The 14136-nt window shown below is 40.1% G+C and overlaps 1 protein-coding gene across 2 annotated transcripts in view; it reads right to left on the reverse strand.

The window, feature by feature from the left end:
* MRTFA (myocardin related transcription factor A) overlaps positions 1–14136 on the reverse strand; it is a 50412-nt gene that overhangs the window by 22489 nt on the left and 13787 nt on the right. For both annotated transcript variants that reach the window (XM_040595789.1, XM_040595790.1), the window contains exon 2: positions 8513–8578. In XM_040595789.1, the coding sequence (XP_040451723.1) occupies positions 8513–8578 (66 nt within the window). The remainder of the gene's footprint in view (positions 1–8512; positions 8579–14136) is intronic.

The following is a 14136-nucleotide window of genomic DNA, read 5'->3' on the forward strand; positions in this document are numbered from 1 at the left end:
AGATGAGATAAAGTGCTGTAAATAGGCTCGATGACTTCCTCTGTCAGTTCAGGGTGGGGCTCTCACCCCACAGCATTTTGTGTGCAGCATTTGGTAAGAGACTCAAAACTTGAATCACAGAGCAAGGCAGCTGGCACTTTCTTCCTCCCTTCATCACCACCCCACTTCCAAGAAGCATTTCTCATGGCATGGAAGAAAAAAAGTGTTTAAAAACTGGGCAACACGCACAGAAGCAGCTGTCATCTTGCTAGTGGGCCAGTGCCAAAGAGCAGTATGCTGTAGAAATATGAAAAGAGGACGGGGAATACACAGGTGAGAGAAAAGAAATCTCCATAAGCACCCTTTTCTCCTTAAGCAGCTTCTGGGAGTTTCACAGCTGATACGCAGATCTGACCATACTTGAGAATTGTTGCTGATTCCGTACTCCTGGCATTGGTAATAGCCCTTGAACCAAGGCTAAGATCTGAGTATCAAGTTAAGGATAAGAAAAGAAGCCACAACTGGTAAATTGTGATTCTTCAAACCCCAAAATATATAAACTCAGAAAATTCAGGATTATGATTGACATAAAAAAACCCAATCCAAATATTTTTATGAAGGTGAGAAATACATCTCTGGCACCCAAAAAAATGGAGCTTTGCCCTTCAACGACACCCTTCAATAACAATGTCATTGTGATTAAAGAATTATGAGTGTTCCCAGTCTCAAACAGGAGACAGGCTGGAGAAAGTTCCCCATGTTACTGTTGCCAGCACTGCCAAAGCATGGCATTACAGTTACAGTGCTACAGCTTTACCAAAACTTCCCTTTTACCAAGCTATTCCAATCAGTAGAGATATGGCACAGAAGATGGCAGATGAAAACATGCCATGTTGGCTAGATTGTTTGGTGAGGCTCAGGCTGTTGTGGAAGCCGGAGCTGAAGAAGCCCTGCCTCCCTGACACCCTGCCTCATAAAGCCACCCTTTCTCCTGCATCAACACTCAAGAGCCTGCACAGTGTACTGGCTCACAGAGCTGCTGTTCCTCCAAAAAGCCACTTTCCAGCGCCCTGAACTGGGCTTGCCCTCGTTGCATGAGCATCTGTACAGGTGGGACTGTGGTACCCTGCCTCAGCACAGCTCAGCTCACCAGGGAGCCACGCACCAGCTGAGCTGCTTCCAACACCTGAACCAAGCACCTCTCCAGAGCCCACAGCCATACATCAGCAAAACTGTCCGTAATTTTATTATAGTGGTATCTCCCTTAGGATGCAGCTGAAGTTTAAGATTTTCGTTAAGTTTTAACTCTGTGAAAGCCTGAAGTGTAGGTTTGTCATAGCAAACATGCAAAATTATTGACAGAAAGGCCTAAGGTTTTTTTTCAAAGCCCAACCTCTAAATGTGTTAATTTCTCAGAAAGTTCATCCTCTTCAGCATGGAAATTGTCACCCATGGTAACAGTTATCAGATCTATGGGTAACTATGACTACAGCTTTGTGTCAAAGAATATTTACAGCAAATACAGATAAAGTATAACTCACTCCATCATCACCATTAACTCTTGGCATTCAAAAGACATTACCTAAATCCTGAGATGAAAAATAAAAAAGATAAATCTTCACTACAGTTAGGATTATATCACCTCCAAACTGAAGAGGAAAAGGGAGACAAGGGACTTCTACCAGGAACGCTTTGGTCCATGCATTCCTAGACCAGACTTCATCCCTGCTTCTTGAATGTATAATTGCCTTTTACAAACTCTTCTGACAACTTGACGAAGTGCCCAGGCTGGGACAGGTGTGGGGCCATGAGAAGAAAAAGGAGAGACCATTCCCAGCCAACAAGTAAGAATGAACCCAAGACAGCTGTAGGAACATAAAGGGAAAAAAGCTGCATACCAGATTTTACTTCCCTGAATTACTGTTTCTCTTGCAACTGACAGAGTTAAATCTTTTATCATCGCAGGGATCAAGGACTAAACACAGCCTATCAAAGTCTTTTCTTTCTACGAATTCAGAAAGGGCAAACAACACGTTTTTATTACTAGCACAATGAACTTCCCAACTCCAACCATGTCTCATTAATCACAGATGATATAAACACAGGGAAAACAACCACAGCCAGCCATCTGAAAATATAAACAAACCAGGTGCAGTTATTAGGCCCCTGACAATGAAACTCTCAGTTTGAATGTATGGACTACTTCTTCACACAAAGCCTCAAGGCTTTGAAACTGTGCTTTAAGAAAAGAGATCAAAGTCAAAGAACCAGCAAATAATTTGTGGGAGGTAAGTTACAGGTAGAGGATCAAATTAAAATAAAACAAAACCAGTTACAGATTTCTGTGCTACATGCCACACAGAAATACAGCTGCAAGTGTCCTCTACAGCTTTTGTTTGTTTTACGGTATCTGCTTAGTGTTGCAGCCTTACTCTCAGAGCATGACATTTAAGTATATCAAAAGTCTCGCTGCAGCCTCTGTATTTGAGGTCCCATTCTGGACACAATGAGCCAGGAAATAGCAACATTTCAGAGATTTAATGAAGTACTAAAAAAAAGTTATTATTTTTACCTCTAAAAGACTTTACAGATTTGGACATTTTATTAAACAAGTCTGGGAATAACAATTTTTACAGTACATATGTTTGCTTTTAACTCCTTATCCTAAATGAAAGAACAGTTTCAGCTTGTTTTGTGGAAAAAAAGTTATGAAAGTGAAGCAGCCAGCAACGGGAAGAATAGTAGACACTAGATGGCAGGGAAGTAAAAATTTGTATTTTTGTTTCGTTACTATAAATATATTCCAAAAACTACAGGGAATGTCACTACAAAGACCTGGCATGTAAAGCAGCGAGAGAATGACGGGGAACACATTATGCAACAGATGGATAAAGCAGGAAGATCTCTTTCAGGGTGTTAAAGTAATCAGTTTACCTGCAGTTCAAATATAACACACAGTGCTCTTGAAACATCAACTGTCCAACACTTCTGAATCGGCAAAATTCCACATAGGCATAGCAGTTTATTTTCTATCCTAGCCTTTACACAGAAGATAAAATATTGTTGAGACATTCAGAATTGCACCTGAAGTCATCAGCATGACTGCAAAACAGTTCCTGCCATGAAAAATACGCACATGTAGATAACTGTGTATGTTCCAACAGCCTACTGCCTCCCCTTCCTTTGACATACATGAAAAGATGTTCCTATTTCACAATTAACAGATAAACAATTTATAAAGCTAGGTTTTTTGTTTTCTTTTCTTTCTGACAACATTTAATATGTTCTGCTATAGCTACTGTTTGTAATAGGAACCAGGAGTTGATATATCCTCAAAGGACAGGTCTCCTTCAACTACTGCCCCATATACTATATTGACAGGTTTCAGGTTTAAAACTGGCAGCTTAGTGAGAAAATATGAATATGAATAAAATATTAAATATAGAGCTATGTAATACAGTTGGAAATGCATAATTTTCATCAACCAAATTACTTTTTTAAAATTCAGAAGTGGTTAGACTATCAAATAAAGGCTAAAGCAGCAATATAATTTTTAACTACCCCACAACACACACAAGTGTGGAATGTGTGGCCAGATTTTGGGGCCAAGATGTTTAAAGTCTAGAGACAAGGTTTAACTTTAGAAACTCACAGGTGGCAAGTATTTCACTTCCTGAAATCAATACATCAAAGATCCTCGTTTTCTTGTGATGGTAGCTGTGCTGGATGCAGAAGACCAGTTACAAGCTTTGCCTAGATGATGATCAACATTGATATGCCAAAGCAAGACCTGTGTTCTGTATCCTTAAATCACTAAGTGTCCCCAGTAAATGGCAATTCCTTTAGAGTTAGTTCTAAGCAATGTCTCACAGCCCCCCAAAAAGCAAATACTGTATTTTTGTTATATAACAAATATATTAAATTTTCTCTATTAACTTTATGGCAAAAAAAAAAAAAAATATGCAGCTAGTGATATGAGAGGCCTAATGAGATTATAATCATTAGACTGCCTGCTGTATTACAATCAAACCTAATTGTGTAACATGTTGCAATGGAACTATAGCATGCTCCCCTCACGTAGTCCAGAGATAAAATACACTCTCCTCAGGAAAGACAGAAACCCAGCAGCACAAGATTCACAAATTTTGTATTCCAAAATATGCTCAAGCAACTAACATGCTGCATGTCTAAGCAGAAACTGCATCAGTTGTTAGTAATGCAGACCTACAGCATGGAAACACCCCAGCACCTGTAAAAAGTCACATTAGAAAAACACCACAAACTCCATCCTTTTTGGATTCTATATACATTCATGTGTTCTGCATATACTGCACCCTGGAATGCAAATATATCATCGGAGTAGTTGGATGTGGGCACAAAACCTGGCAAACATCAGATACACTGGAGTGAAAAAGAAGCTCCTAGAAATTCTCTGCCTGTATGGCAGCCACCTTCCTTCTAGCCTTCAGTCCAGATGATGCCCTTTTCAAAGGCTGCCTGAGTCATCTTTCAGATATTCACAAAGCAATTCTACACAGCAACACAAGGCACATTCCCAGAAATTATGATCTACTTCTGTTTCACCTGCTTAGGTGGATCTAATGGTCACAACAGCTTCCCTGCAGGACTGTGCCATGTGACAACCTTGCATGCTTGCCTATATTTTTTGTTTGCAGCAAAAAGCCGAAGATCACAATCCTGATGGATAAAATAGGCATGCGAAGCTTTAAACCTTGCAAAAGACAAAAAGCACAACATACTTTGCAAAGCAGAGTATTGTCACATTTGCCAAATGTCTTTCCCCTATGAATTTTTGCTGTTTTAGTTGCAAGATACTTTCCACACGTCTTTCTACTTTTTCTACCCTGATATACATTAGCTACTGTTTTAAACATTCTTTTCAAGGGTAGAAAACTGGGTGTTCAATACTCTCCCCCAAAACCTTAGAAGAGCTGCAACCTTTAAATACGACACTGTAAAAACTGACAACATCTGACTGTTCTAACAGCACAAAAGAGTTCAAAGAGTTGAGCTCAGACAGCAGATTTTGTTTAGCTTGTGTTTTATGAGGATGGGAAGATGAAAATCACCTCTGCATAGGTAAAAAAAAAATATGCAAATAGCAAAAAAGCTTGTCTATTTGCACCATCAGAAAATAGGCTGAAACCTGAATGAATATGAAAACTCATCTCTCCTTGTTGCTAGATACAGTCCTTCTAGTTCAAATCACCGGTATGTCAGAGGCAGATAAAGATGTGCTTCCCACCTCTTTTGTATGGGCAATTGAGAATTTTAATCTTCAACTAACGAATCCTGCTACTAGTAAAAGGTTACACAAAGTAATAACAAAAAAGCAAGAAGAATTAATGAACCATAAACCCCAATTATTCTGAATCCTCTGTCACTGCTTATAAATGCTTTATTTCTTACTACACTAATCTTTTGGTGAAGCATAGCCCTACTCTAGGCGGCTGGTGAGTTGGAAAGGTTATTCGAGCGAGATAAAGTGTACGTGGTAACAAAATGTTGAAACATTTGCCTTTCCTCTCTAACATATAAACAAAATTCCACATGGGAACAAAGCAAGCAGTTACCAGCTCTGTTCTGAACAAGCAAAGCAGGAATGGTGTGACTCTCACTCTCACATTAATGTGACACAAAGGCAACTTCTCCCACTCCTCAGGTTTACAGCGTCCAAAAATCTTGTGTTGGTGGAAGCCTGAAATAAAATGTCTTTTAGGGCACCAAGATGAATCTAACCACCACCAAGACTTACATTGCAGTCAGGAGATCCAAAGGTACCAAAGTGAGTTTACACACTAGATAGCTTTTAATGTAAACCAGCAACTTTTACTTCTTGCACGCCTGGTTCATGGATTTTTGCATGTCTGTTTGGCCACAAGATCCAGGACCTGATCTGTATTAAAGGCTAATCTAAATGAACATGCAGGATAGCACAGTAACACCAAATGTGCACAGAATAACAGTTGATGCTGAGGAACCGACATCCACACTCCATACGTGAAGGTGAAATGGGAGGTGTGGTGCCAGACCAAGTTGTAGTCTGGCCCCACAGACCGAATGCAAATTAGGTGTATGCAGAATACTTTCCAGTTTACTTTCAACCCAGTTTAATCCAACTCTCAAACTTGATTTCATGGTGCAAAGTGAAGTACAGTAGGCTGGTGCCATCAGGAGCTTCACTTCAAAAGCACCTTCCTGACACAAGCTCTAATGTTAATGTAGATACGCTGCAACTACCACAATTCTTTCGACAGTGTTTAGGCTGTCCACATGGAAAATAAAGGCTAGAAGCCAACCAGCATTTCACAAGGAAAGAGCACTCTAGCTCATTTAATTCAACACCAAACCATCCCCTGGATTCCCACTTTCTATTTTTGTTAAATCATGATAAAGGGCTGTGTGGGGCCTTGTTCCTGACTAATGAACTCAAGAGGGAGACATGGGGCCCAGTATAGCCACGTTTAGTAGCAGATGACAGTGAAACAAGATTAAGTACCTAAATGTTTTCACAGAAAGGGGGTACAGGGCAGAGAGATGAAAGAATACAGGATACTTGCATGTTCCCAGTAGTAAGAAAAAAATGTCTAGTCTGAAATGCTGAAAGTAAAAGCGAAGCTGTCACGGCTCTGAGATACCTTCAGGAGCAACATGGCCCCTCGTCATCCTCTGTACTTCTCAGGTTAGAAATGGGACATTTCCTTTGAGTATCATAATTTATCTCACATCTGATCTTCTCATTAAAAACAGCCCAGGCAAATAATGTTTTAAACATTTCCCTATGTGTGGTTATTTCCAGTTGGCAGGTATGGGTAAATGATACCATGACTTGGAGTGAACTAATTTCAAATCATGTTTAGAATAGATTTATTAAAGTGGGTTTTCTTCACTGCAGAAAGAACCTTTCCATGTGTCACCAGTATTTTCACAATGATATTTCACCGAGTGTTCTTCTTTGGTCCGTCATAAAACTCACATGTAGGAGACATAAATGAAGCAATGAAGGGCACGAGTCTGCAAAGACTAGTTATTTAGGCTGTATTTTAAGCAAATTTGAGACTGACTAATTACTCTGGGTGCCTTACTTGAATTACTTGCAAGGGCCTAATTTTCAAAAGGCTCATAAAACAGACCCCTCTCAGGAATCACAAGTTTGGCCAGCCACAATTTGAAGAAAGCCAGTACTGAACGTAAGTTAATACAGTATTTGCATACATATCCACCTAAAGCAGGAGACCACAAAGAAGTCAGGAACATTTTCTTCTGGGAAGCATTATTAAAAGGGCACAGTCACTGGGACATTAGTCTTTCATTCAAAAGAAACTAAGTGTGTTCTGTAGAAGCACGTATACGAGTTCCCCAGGTAAAAATAACACAGGCATGATGTACTATATGCACATAGGATGATCTTTCCTTTTTTATTTGGTAATAGAATTTTAAGTAGGGGTCCCAAAAACATCTTGAGCATGTCACTGCCTTCTAGCGAGCCACTTCAGCTGACAGAGTGCTGCTGACAGGTTCTCTTCATTGAGAGAGCTGATAGCCTAACCTTATGCCTTTAGCAAAGTCTAAGTCAAATCACTGTGTCATACTACAGTGTGCACTCCAGAAATAGGAGGAATGAGAAACTCCTCATTACTAAACTGTCTTGAAGTAAGGCTTGTGAAACGGAGGAAGGGGAAAGTTTTTTAAAGAAGAAAACATACCTGGTCCATTGCCTTTTACTAAAGCTGTTAAGTGAAACTGAGAGGACCTCAGAACTAAAACATTTTCTCTTTGGTCTTGCTTCCAGTTGTTACCTATAAGTCATCTAGTTTGGAGGCACCAAAGCATGACAAAGCTATTTGTCAGATATCTTCTTGCATGTTGGGGGGGAAGGAGGGGAACAAACCAAAAAACCACCTTCTTAAACACTAACCTGACAGTGAATTTATTAAAGCTTGGCATTAGGGTATATCCTATGTGTCTACCCAGAAAAGTAAAAGTTCTCTGGCTCTGAAAATTTTGCCTTCCCCTGCAGGAAGCGGGGGGAATACCCCTTCTTGGTTAACATCTTGTATGCAACTGCCTGTTTTCAGTTGATTTAAGGAATATATACATACAAAGTTCCAACTGCCTCAGAGGTCTGGGGAGCAGACAAACAAGAACAGAAACTGCAGAGGCAGGAAGCCTGTTAGAAGAGAGATTACCAGCATGCATCAAGTATATAATGCACTTCTAACATAGTATGTTCTCCAGAAGACTCTTGTGCACTGTGATCAAATCCAAAAATTATTTTGGAGTACCGTTATGCTTGAAGCCATTACTCTCTTCCATAATATCAGAGGTGGCCCTGTACCTAGCGTACCAACCCTTTAAAAGGACCAAGCTGGGTGGGACAGGGTGGGGCTCTAAGATATGATGTTTTTCATGCAGAAACGGAGAATCTGATCTTTCAAATCGTATGTGAAACCATTCTCTACTGAAAAACATGCAGAAAAACATCAAGACAAAGAGTTTAAGCAATACTTACGCGGCATGATCCCTTGGCTCACCAGCTCCTCCCGTGTGCGTCGCTGCTGGAGCTTCAACTGCAGCACTGCACGACAGCAGAGAGAGGGAACAGAAGGAAACCCATCAGCACAAGGAACAACTGAAGAGACATTTTCAAATGCATCCCGTTTTCTTCTTCAGACGCCAAACCACTAGCAAGCAGCAGAACGAAAAGACCCCCTTCCCACACCACTCCCCTGCCCCACTGCAATTGCAGAAGTGGCCTTCAGCAGTCAGGTTTCCGTATTCTGCTGCGGGCAACAGGGAGAGGAAGTTGCACAGGGTCTTGGCAGGGTGATAAAAATCCGCAAAGGCAGGCCTGTTTCTCAATTCTTTCTAGAGCACCAACTTCTTTCCAAACCATTAATATTAAAAAACAAACAAAGAGAAACACCGGCTGACAGTCCTCCAATAAACACAGAGTGACACCCCAGCTGCTAATGATGCCTGAAAACTCTAATTACCATGTGCAGATTAAATTGATATGACAAAATTATTGGTCATTACTCTAAATTACAAGGCTGATTTCCTTCCTCAACTTAGAAATTCACCTTCAGAAACATCTCACAGAAGTGAAGTATCATGGATATATCTAGAAGTGTCCTTGTTCCACAGCAAAAGGAATCCTTTATCACTAGATTTTTTCCTATTTATTTTAGCATAACAGAACATATGCATCCCCTGTGTGAAATGCAATTATCTGGGTTTTTTCCTAACGTAAATCTCTGAAATAGTCATAATTTCAACAATTAGATTATAACAGCAGTTTCCCTTTAAACGGTACAATCAAAGCAACATTCTAGGGATTGTTCTTACAATCAAAGACAGTTTCCATAGGAAAGGGACCTTCCAAAATGGAAGAAAAAAATCACACGCATGTGTGCACACACACATATATCAATTTAGGACAAACTCAGTGAGCATCAATAGATACTGAATCCCATGTGCAATCAAACCCAAGCTCCTAAATACACTCAACATAAAATATTATAAAATGAATGGCATGGCATCTTCCCTGTTTTCATGCCAATTTCTTCTGTCAAGCTTATGTCTCTTGTGTAGTCCACATAAGAGAACTCCACACAAATGCAGTGGAACCACCAGAGAGCAAAACTGCTCTACAGACTAACTAGTGCAGTCCCATTACAACCCTTATGCTTCCTTTCTCAAGTACTTTGTTTGTTCAATGAATTAATTTCATATGTTACATCCAAATTTATACTGTATACTCCTTAAAGTAGGGATAAACAAATTTAAGAAGATGCCCCTTCATCTACTTAGACACATCATCACGTTTTACCTGTTTCTTTCAACCTCCTATTTGCAGTTTGCATATGACTAAGATACAACTTCCAGCAAGGGTTCTGCTCTTCATAAGAAGTTAACAAGAGATCTATCTTTTCCTTGGTTGGTTGCACAGCGGCTGATCACCCTCACTTAAATGCACGCTTAAATTTTTGCTTGGATTTGTCTAGCTTCCACTTCCATTGGCTCCTGATGTACCTTTCTTTGAAAGGCTTATGACAGTGAGAATATATTTCCTACCTGTGGAGGTGCTTCTGTGTGCCCAGTGTGCAACTAAGTTACCTCTCTTCTGTTTCTTAACCCAAACTAGGATTCCTCAATATATGCAACCTGGGCAGGAAAGTACTGCTAGTACGCGGAAGGGAGAGAGAGAGAGGGAGGGTGTACAGAGCACCATACTAATTCTGTGTGGGATCAGCCAAGAGCCAGAGCAAGGAGGAGGGAACACAGAGGGCAAGGAAGACCCTTTGTCTGGCCATCAAACTGCAGACAGAAGTGGCAGTCCCAGACTCTTCCTCCCACCCAGCATGCGTCAGCGCTCCTACTTTTGTGCTAGCATGAGGGCTAATACAGTGTCATGGCTGGCCTGTTCACAGAGCTCCTCGCTTGCTGTATTTGTTTTGAGGTCATCAAAACCACATCTACATGAGCACTTGATCTAACAGCTTGCTGCAACAGAGTCAAATCTCTCACTCCCCACATCATCTTTCATGTTGCCCTTACTGGTGGCTGGACTCACTGACACGAGAAAGACCACTGCCCCATCAAAACAGGGAATTGTTTTCTGTCTCATTAGTGAGCTGAAGAGGACGACTGTATAGCCAGGTATTTGCTAACACTAATGTAAGGTGGGAGTGAGACTTCATCCTTCCAGCAGCAGTATGCCACTAAGTGATTTCAGCTCTTTTAGGTAACGGCACATTAAATCTCTCACTGCATGGCATTATTTCCACTAGTGAGCCATTTCAGGGACTGATTTCCATACCCTAAATTAGCCCATCTCCCCAGCTTTAAGTGCAGATAATCTCATTATTACTCATGTCTTCCCATTTACACATCTAGCAATGCATGTTAGCCCTTTTTGCCACTTGGCTCCTTATTTGCTAGGACCATCTACTTGCCCTCCCATTTATCTTTTACCTCCCAGAGTCAGGGATTTTCAGTGAAAAACTCCCACCCATAAGTGTGGCTGGCATTTTTTGCTCCTTGGGGCATAACTCTGCCCCCACCTGTATTTATACATATTTTGCCCAACTGTCTCAGTTTGCCTAAATGATAATGATCTAAACCTTTTTTTTTTCATGTCATTATTTATGCCTCCACTAATCCTTGCTCCATCCACCTTGTTACCATCTTGCATTTGTCTCCACACCACACTGGGCTGATCGCAACTAGAAACGCTTTTCTGCTTTCTTTGATTGCAGTTGGTTCTTAATCTACTTAAGCAATACTTCATTAAATTCAAAGATACTTTTAAAGCCAAAATATACCAGACTACTAAGTTAAAGACATTAAAAAAGTCTATCACACCCAGACAAAACACCTAGAAACCAAATTTCACATATCTAAACAACAAAATCACATTTGAGCAGACCTGTTTTCACAAATTGAAAAGCTAAGTAGTGTGACTATATTGCTATTCCTATACCATCTAAAGTCTTTATCAATTTTTCCATAGATTTTTTTCCTGGAACTGATACCAGATTAGCCACTCTTTACTCACTCACCCTTTTTCAGTAGTGATGCGAAATGTTACTGGTCTTTCGCCCTTCTGAAGCCTCCCCGCTGTTCACAGATTTATTAGAAATCAGTCTCACCCAGTTACAGACTTCATCAAATGACTTAGAATTCCCTTCCTGACTTCAGCTTCCCTTATGAATTTTCTAAATATATCTTATTTCTATATCAGCTACCATCTACTACCCTTTTTCTCTACCCATTATACGCACCTTTTATTTTTAAACACTATGTCCCTTCACATGAAGAAACTAGCAACTGTCAAGAGGACTAAACTGGAGAATAAGGAAAAGGTCATTTTCAGCATACTTTTAATAAGCACTAAATTATTTATGTACAATTATGTATGTATATGTATATACATACATATTAAGCACAAGTTATAATCAGCACATGATGCACTTTTCTCCCAGTATAGCTTATTTTTGTGGCAGAGTGGAGGGCAAAAAGGATTACTTCAGTTCACTCCTTGAATTCATTTTGGCTTAAACAAGTACTCGGAGTTCCCAATGCCATTTCATATATTTAGGAGATCACCTGTTTACGTGTGCAAGTGTGTGAATCCTATATATAGATTAACAGATGTCCCAAGTGCCAAACCATGGCTGTTGTACGTGGAGCTCAGCCAAAGGTCTAGAATGACCAGAGAAATTCAAAGTTACTTAAAGACAGCCTGGAGTGTAAGTCTTTCAATCATAAACCAACAATCTTCTGTTTCCTTTATCCCTGTACTTAATTTTTAGATTAATTTTCAAATTAAGAATAAATCAGGTCACATAAAGGACAGTATACATCTGATGGATAGAAAATAAGTTCCATACTGGCACCCTTCTACTCACCACTTTCATTCAACTCGTGACATGATCTATGCAACATTTTGTCTGATTTTCCCACTTGAATTTGGGCATTACTTATTTATTTCACAAGTATGAAAAATTTTGAGATAAAGTTTGAACAAGGTTTTTATATCTCTAATGAACTGTTCGAAGAATTAGTAAAACACTCCAGAGAAATCTGGAGCTGTTAAAGACAACTGCTGCCTGCAGTTTTAAAAGGAGGGGTGGAGAAGGATTGATGGGGGCGCGTGTACTAAGAAACAAGTAACATCCTGACACAGCTACTACCAACAGTTACACTGTTAGTGAAATACAGTAAGTCGTGACTTTTTTTTTGTTCATCTTACCATAAAACTGCCTTAATAGGGAACCCACAGGCATACTCTTAAGACTAGAGCTTATTTCTGCCTACTCATTGCTGGTAGCAGCTCAGAGCAGTATATGCTTAATATACACAGGCTGCACCCATATGGACACTTTCAGCGTACTCACAACTCTAGTTGTAGTACAGGAGTGCATTGGTAGTAAGCAGTAGCAAGAATACATACTTACGATGAGCTAAGTTGGTTTTTGCAGCTCATCATCTAAATCTGCAACGACATGCCTGCCCTTACACAAACATATCTGAAAACCCTTCTATTTCTAAACCACACTTTGCATTTAATAGTGTGACTAGAACTACTACAGAAACTAGACTGCAGCCTCTGCATCTCAAAAGAAAAAAAATAAATCTCATCTTAGAGACTATGTCACGTATCAGGACAGGTTTATGACAAATTAAAAAAATATTCTGCATTTCCTGTTTTTTGAAAACTAGCGAAGGGAAGCACACAGCTCTGAACTGCCGCTTGTGGTGAGGCCCTGTGCCTGTTACATTGAATACAGACTTACTGCCAAAGGCAGTGTTTGCATTTCCAGAAAATCTTTTCTTCTAAGCCATCCCAAGTGATACTCAAGGTCACCCAACCAAGGTAATGATTAAGCACAGACATACGGTGGATTACAACAGAGACAGCACAAGCCGTGGTGCAGAACAGGAAGGGAAGAAGGCTGCTAAAGCCAAACTATACCCTATCAAGGAGCTGAGGGAGTCAGAACTCCCTGCTATTCAGGCTGAGATACCCATGCAAAAAGGGAGAGTGCAAGACATAAACTGCGTATTAGCTAAGACAGGCTATATGCTTACAGATGTGATTTATCAATTTTGTAAATTCAGTGAAAGCAGTCTGCCTCATAGAAAAATTCATCCTTGCAAGCCAATCAATAACCCCTGTGATTAGAAAGAGCAACTACCGAAGAACAAGTGAAATTAGCCTAATTTTATTATCTAAGCTGAGGAAAGTGCTTAAGTGCTTACTTTTACTTAGCGTAAGTAAAAGCACTGAAAAGCAAACTGCACTTTCATGCTTATAAGCATTCACAGTCATTTATTTGTATGCTGGTCAGCACCTCTGCACACCCCATTTGAAAGCCCTGTGCTACAGCATCCACTTAACTTACAAGAAAGCATTAATACAGCACAAGCTGGGATGGAAACCTGGCAGTCAGCTCATCAATGCCTCCACCTTTCAGTACCAATGAAGATTTTTTTAGGAGAATTTTCACTGGCCTAGCACCGAGTAGGGCTGACTGGGTTTACTTTGTAAGGGTCAGAGACCACAGCCTAAAGAAATTACACTAGGCCACCATTTGCAGCTCACACGTATTTTTCAAATTTTCTGTGCAA

The sequence above is a fragment of the Falco naumanni genome, chromosome 5 (genome assembly GCF_017639655.2).
Source record: "Falco naumanni isolate bFalNau1 chromosome 5, bFalNau1.pat, whole genome shotgun sequence".
In the NCBI taxonomy this organism is placed as follows: domain Eukaryota; kingdom Metazoa; phylum Chordata; class Aves; order Falconiformes; family Falconidae; genus Falco; species Falco naumanni.